This window comes from Cuculus canorus, chromosome 26 (assembly GCF_017976375.1).
Source record: "Cuculus canorus isolate bCucCan1 chromosome 26, bCucCan1.pri, whole genome shotgun sequence".
Taxonomy (NCBI): domain Eukaryota; kingdom Metazoa; phylum Chordata; class Aves; order Cuculiformes; family Cuculidae; genus Cuculus; species Cuculus canorus.
In genome coordinates, this window is record NC_071426.1 from 1,416,741 (window position 1) to 1,423,694 (window position 6,954).

Here is a 6,954-nt window from a genome sequence, read left to right on the forward strand (position 1 = left end):
GTAGGTCTGGACTCGATTATCTTAAAGCTTTTTGCCCTCGCCAAAAAACTCTGCGTCTTTTCCCCTTAGAAATAAAGAGCTGACCTCACCAAGATGGCGGGTGAGCACGACACTGACCTCACCAAGATGGCAGCTGAGCTAGCGACCCCACCGAGGTGGTGACAGTGAGTGGGGCATCTGACCTCACCAAGATGGCTGCCGTCCTCGAGCTGCTATTGGCTGTCGCGGTGCACTCGCGCGCTCCCATTGGCCGCGAGGCGGGGTCGGGGGCGGAGCTACTCATGCGTGAGGCGGAAGCGGCGCATGCGTGAGGCGGAAGCCGCGTCCCGGGCGGGGATGTGGAGAGCGGGCATGGCCGCCGGGGGAGGGCTGGGACCGGCGCTGCGGGCCGTCACCGAGCAGGTGCAGCAGGCGGCGGCGCGGCGGCCGCAGGTGAGCCCCGGGGACGGGGGAGAGACCCGGCATCGCCCTGGGCCGCCGAGACCCCGGGGGGAGCATCTCTGTGCGGGGACACACTGAGAGAGTCGAGGTTGTTCAGCCTGGAGAAGAGAAGGCTGTGGGAGACCTTGGAGCAGCTGAAAGGGGCTCCAGGAAAGCTGGGGAGGGGTCTTGAGAAGGGAGGGGAGAGTATGCCAAAGAAATACCTTTAAAGGGATCTTTTTGCATTTTTTTATAGAATCATAGACTAGTTTGGGTTGGAAGAGACCGTAAAGATCAATCGGTCCCACCCCCTGCCATGGGCAGGGACACCTCCCGCTGGATCAGGCTGCCCAAAGCCCCATCCAACCTGGCCTTGAACACCTCCGGGGATGGGGCAGCCACCACTGCTCTGGGCAACATGGGCCAGGGCCTCACTGCTGTCATAGTGAAGAAATTCTTTATGTTTAGTCTAAATAGACCCCACTCCAGTTTATACCCATTGCCCCTCATCCTATTGCTACAACCCTTTGTGAACAGCCCATCCCCAGCTTTCTTGTAGCCCCTTCAGGTACTGGAAGGTTGCTATAATGTCTCCTCAGAGCCTTCTCTTCTCCAGGCTGAACAACTCCAACTCTCCCAGCCTGTCCTCATATTGGAGGTACTGAATAGAGGATTTCTAGCAGATGTGTTTTCTTTAATATGTTAAAGATTTGCCAGTCTGCTAAGATCAACTGTTGTTTATCGCAGGCTTGGTGTTCAAATGTAAGAGCTTGCCAGGCACAGAGCAGGCACTGGTTTATTGAGCAAGGGGCTCTGCCCCTGCCAGCAGCATTAGACAGGCACCACATCCAAAACTGTGTCTCTTCCACGATTCCCAGCACCTTACATCCCTTACTTAGCCAAGACCAGGGTACTGTTTCTCTCCCTGGCCCTCACAAACCATTCTGTTGAAGGACGGAGCCTACAGGAAAGCTGAGGATGGGCTCTTGATCAGGGAGGGCAGGGACAGGGTGAGGGGAACAGTTTTCAGCTGAAAGAGTGGAGATTGAGATGAGATCTTGGGGAGGAATGTTTTTCTGTGAGGGTGGGGAGGCCCTGGCCCAGGTTGCCCACAGCAGCGGTGGCTGTTCCATCCCTGGAGGGGTTCCAGGCCAGGTTGGATGGGGCTTGGAGCCCCTGATCCAGTGGGAGGTGTTCCTGCCCATGGCAGGGCATGGAACTGGATGGGCTTTGAGATCCCTTCCAACCGAAACCATTCCATGACTCTTATGATTCTGCAGGGGCTCCCAGCCGTGCAGCCGCGTCTGGTGGCCGTCAGCAAAACAAAGCCGGCAGAGATGGTGATCGATGCCTACAGCCATGGGCAGCGCAGCTTCGGGGAGAACTACGTGAGTTGGCGGGCGGGGCAGCCTGGGGAGTGGGCTTGGCCGCAGCATCAGCATCCTGGGACCCTCTGGTCTGGGCATCCATCTCCCAGGGGCTCTTTTGCTGCACAGGTGTGTCTGGAGCGGTTTTAACAAGAGATTGTCTTGGGTTCTCCTAGGTCCAGGAGCTGCTTGAAAAAGCATCAGACTCCAGAGTAAGTACGCAGTTCCTTACGCGTTCTGTCTCCTTGTATAGCTGTGTTCTGGGAGCTGTTCCCCAAACGCCCTGGCTTTTGTTAGGGAATTGTCATGGAGGCTGTGAGCCCTGTCTTTTCAGATAACTGGTGGGATTATTCTTATGTTTTTGTCTCTGTGCCACTCCTCCTCCTCACCTGGTTGCTCTGGAGGATCCTGTAAATACATGCGCCTTAGTCATAAAGGATTTGTCAGAACAGTGCTTTGCGTTTTGTGCTTTTTGCTGTAGGAAAGACGCAGGAGACATGCGCAGTCCTCATTCAAACAAATAGTAACACTCAGCTTGGGCAAAACATGTCATTTTATGGCTGTTCTGTTACAAAAGAGCTTTGCCTTCCCCGCTCACTGTGTAACTTTGCAGCCAGAGCTTGATTCCTCTCCAGACTGTGGAGCAATCTCGGTACGCAAACACCACCAGCACTGCCTGGGCTGGTTAAACAAAACCAGAAGATTGAGTGTCTGGTATTTTGTTTGTGAGCAAACTTAAGACTCGAGTACTGTCTGGGGAAGAGCGAATTGTCATTTAAACCTGCCTGTTCCTTTCTGCTTTCAGATTCTGTCATCTTGTCCAGAGATCAAGTGGCATTTTATTGGTCATCTGCAGAAAAATAACGTCAACAAGTTAATTGGTAACCTCTTTAATTTTACAGTCTTCTAATGTTCAATTAATAACAGCCTGTTGTACTTTAGCCCCCCCGGTGCCTGGGCCTGTGAGCAAGCCAAGGGGTAGCTACAAACATTTCTGTGCCAGCGGCATTGCCCTCAGCCTGTGTTTCTTCCCCAGCTGTCCCTAACCTGTTCATGTTGGAAACGCTGGATTCTGTGAAGCTGGCAGACAGAGTCAACAGCTCCTGGCAGAAGAAGGGGTCGTCTCAGAAGCTGAAGGTCATGGTGCAAGTTAATACGAGTGGAGAAGACAGTGAGTGGCTTTTTCTGTTGATATCCAGGTTTGTTCTGCTGGCAGGATAGAGAAAAATTAAACGGGGTGTATTGGTTTATGTTTTTAAAGAGTTTTTGTAAGTCAGGATGAAATGTGCTCATCTGTTGGCCTCTGCCTGGCCAGGGTGGGGGTGTGGGGGGTGTCTCTGGCAGAGCTTGGCACAAATCTCCCTTTTTCGTGCCAGGCAAGCATGGCCTTCCTCCCGGAGACACTGCGGCTGCTGTGGAGCACGTCATCAACAAGTGTCCGAGCCTGGAGTTTGTGGGACTGATGACAATCGGCAGCATTGGGCATGACCTTAGCAAGGGGCCCAATCCTGACTTCCAGGTAGGATTTTCTGGAAGAAAACACGAACAGTTGGCTGGCTTCCCATTACAGTCCGATGTCTGTCCCAGCCGAACCAGTACGCAGCCCAGCTGTAAGTCTGACTAGATTCAGTAGAAACACCTCATTCGGAGCAGCACAGACCTCTGACGTCTCTCGGTATTCATGCAGGCGTCAGATGACTGTGTATTTGGTCCTGTTCCTTCTCCAAAGCTGTAGGCAGGATGTTGACAGGGGTACCTGGCAGAGCAGTTCCTGTCCTGTATCCGCTGGTCATGCTTGCAGGTGAGGTTTCGGACAGCGATCCTTTGTTCATCTGTCACTCTGGTGTGATAATTGGGTGTCTTCAGATGGTGTGTAGACCTTGTTGGTAACGCAGCCTGTGATGGGAAGTCTCCAGGCACCGTTCCGGTGCTGCAGAGCAAGCTTTAGTGGGAAGTGTGGGAATCTGCTTTCTGTGCAGAGGAGATGTGAAAGAAAGGCAGGAATCGTGATCTGTGATGCCCTGAAACTGAGCTGGTGTGGCTGTCAAGTGCATGTTCCTCTCTTCTTCCCTCCTCCCTCCTAGATGCTGCTGTCATTGCGGCAGGAAGTGTGTAAGAAGCTGAATCTCCCCATTGAGAAGGTGGAGCTGAGCATGGGAATGTCCACAGACTTCCAGCACGCAGTGAGTCTGGTTTCCTTCTGCTACCTCTTCTCTGGGGAACTGAACACACCAGCAGCAGCCGCCCTGAAGTCCAGCCTAGGCGTCTTCCTCTCAGGCCTCCCCTTGGATGGAGGTGCCACGGGTGCTGTTCCATGAAAAACAGCTCTCCTGGTCCTCCTCAAAGGATCAAAGCAGACCCTGGCTGTAGGGCGAGTCCATGGGGAACCATTCTGTGCCACAGCACGCGTTGTGGCATGGCAGCCCTGAACTTCTCTATCTCTCTCTCCCTCTGCAGATAGAGGTTGGATCTACAAATGTCAGGATTGGAAGCACTATTTTTGGAGAGCGAGACTATTCCAACAAAGCAGCCAGTGACAAGGCAGCTGCTGAAACTAAAGGTGAAATGGAGGCCTTGACAGCACAAGGTCATTAGGTGGAAGAGAAACCCAGTGGCCTCGACAGAGGATGGATGATGGGAGACCTCACTATGCATTCTCACCTCCCTCCGTGTCGGCACTTGGTCGTGGTGGTGAGAGGGAATTCTTCCTAACAGAACAGAGGCCAGAAACGCCTCCTAATTTATTGTGATTATAGAGCACCCATAGAAACTGGAAAATTTTATGACTGACAAATGATAAGAGAATTTATGGCAGAAAGTGACTGTAGTGTCTCAGCTCCTTTGGGGTCATTGTAACAGTCGGATAACTGGGTTGAACGAGGTAAATGTTTGTCAGGTGGAGCTGCTAATGAGCGAGGTGTTATCTGCAGCAGTGTTGGTGATCATGTGTTCACCAGGGACAAAATTCTTCACTAAACGAGTTCTAATCTCACCACAGACTGATCAGTATTTCCCCAATAGAAGCTTTGCACGTGGTCGCTGTTGAGAGGTGCTCACACAGGAGCTGTGACAGGCGTGCTGTGACACTGGAGAGACTGTATCCCTTTAAATGGAGGGCAGGAGGGTGGATGAGGAGCGCAGCTACCTGCATGAGCTCATGGTGTGGTGTTTTGGATGCAGATCCCAACTGTGGGAGTGTCTTTTCGGCTGCAGTTTGTTCTTTTCAGGCTGATGCTGCTAACTTTTTCCATCAGTTCCATGCCTGCTCAGGTTTTCTTGGATGCGTTCAACCTTCCTCTCCTGTGAAGTGGTTTTGCCATTTTACGTTTATTCTGCGTAGTAGCTGTTGACCCTGTGAGTTGTTCTGGGCCAGAACAGGGCTTTTCTGCAAGGTCCTTGGTCTCCTATCAGCTCGCTGTGCTTCCCAGGGCAAATCCTTTAACCATTCAGTGCCTCCACCATCCCCTCTACATCCGTGTGAGGATAATGACGCTTGCTCTTCTCTCGGGGTGGCAGGGAGGTTTGCTAGAGGCCCTTGAAAAGTAAAATATTATTGTTCTGCTGTGTTCTAGGTCCCTGACAGAGCTTCTGGGTGGTGTCTTAATTCCTTAAGTGCTGGTCAGGCCTTCACTGCTCCTGGAAGAGGGAAATGGGGCTCCCTTGCTGCAGTAACTTTCATTCAGGTGTGGGCAGAAGCTTCTGCATTGTCACCCGCTGTTTGGCCAATGCGTTTTGCTCTTAACCTGTGTCACAGCTATATTTTGGGGCTTTAGTGTGCTGCTAAGAGGAGGAGACAGGGTTGCCAGCAGAAACCTCCTTCCCAGGCTTTCCTCTGTGTGCATATGGTTTGATCTTGCTGTTGGTTTTACTCTCTGACTGTAAATGCTGAATGTAAATGGAAAGACTCCGCTCCAACGCCAACCTGTCATAGCTACATGGTGTAGAAGCAGCGCACGCGCAGGCTGAGCCACCCTCCTCGGCACCGCACCGTCTGTTGTTTCCTAATCTGTTAATAAAGAGTGGTGAATTTTAATACCATCTGTGCCAACTATAAAGCTATTAAAGATGTTATTTTTATGTTCCAGTGTTGTGGCTAAATGCTCTGAGCAGTCGCTGAAGTCGTTTCCCTAACCTGGAGCTGCTGTTGAGTGAGACTCGCTTGTCTCGGGATGGATGGAGGAGTGGGGTTTGGTTTAAAAAATGTCTGAAACAGAAGGGGCACAGAGAGTGAAGGTTTCTTTTTGATCCAAAGGGAAATGAACCCAGCTGCAAGCTGAGTGGGATGTCTGGAGGCAGGAGGTGTTTCACAGGTGCCCTCTGGGTGGCACCGTTCCCCGCTTCTGGAGGGAGGAAGCTTCTGGGCTCAAGGAGAACTCCCATTTCCCACCTGATGGTTGGCGTGAGTCCTTCCTCTTCCACCTCTCTCTACCCAGAATCTCGGCACCACGCATGGGCTGCAGGTCTTTGTGTTTGCAAGTCCCACAGCATCTAAAGCGTTTCATTTATTCTGTGGAACAAAGCCAGGACAGCCGGTCTCCGATCTGAGTTTGATTCCAATGCACAAAGACTGCTGGTGTCCCTGTGATGTCTGTTTGCCATCTGTAAAATGTCTGTTTGAGCTCTCCAGAGCAAGCAAAGAATGGAAGGGATCCGCTCCCAGCGCTTATAGAGCTGGCCCAGCCCCAGAGCTGGTGGCTCTGAGTCCTGAGAGTGACTAGGGTCACCCTGCTCCGCTCGCCCCTCACGGATGGGGTGCTCCCCCTCTTGCCCCCCCAAACCAGCTGCACTGCTGCTGTTCATTCTGTTCGAGCACATTGAGAATTGTCTCATGTTATGGCTCACAACCCCTCTTGTAGACGTTTTGCATGGTTTCCTGAGCTGAAACTGGTCACTAGCCAAGCTCAATGAAGTAGTAAATGGTGTAAACGGGGGAGTGAGTGTGCACGGGGCAAGGCTCGTCCTGGCTCCCATGCCCTGGAGCTCGGTCTCGGCACAGTGGTATTTAAGGAGCAGCGTGTGGTCTTCTGGTTTTCTGATCTGCCTGCTAAAATGATCAGTTGGCCTTGAAGGTGGCCTGGGTGGGAGCGTGGCAGAGCAGTGTGCGTCCTGGTGGGTCTGGAGAGCTGTGTCGCATGGTGGAATTCCAGAGTGGGATTCCTAAGAGATG

At 52.3% G+C, this 6,954-nt stretch overlaps 1 protein-coding gene across 1 annotated transcript; it reads left to right on the top strand.

The window, feature by feature from the left end:
* Positions 1-302: 302 nt before the first annotated feature.
* On the top strand, positions 303-5,869 carry PLPBP (pyridoxal phosphate binding protein). The gene is made up of 8 exons (XM_054049749.1): positions 303-432; positions 1,701-1,808; positions 1,964-1,999; positions 2,593-2,668; positions 2,824-2,958; positions 3,164-3,306; positions 3,872-3,970; positions 4,245-5,869. The coding sequence occupies exons 1-8, from the start codon at positions 304-306 to the stop codon at positions 4,380-4,382; spliced, it is 864 nt and encodes a 287-aa protein (XP_053905724.1). The 5' UTR covers position 303; the 3' UTR covers positions 4,383-5,869.
* The last annotated feature ends 1,085 nt before the right edge of the window (positions 5,870-6,954 follow it).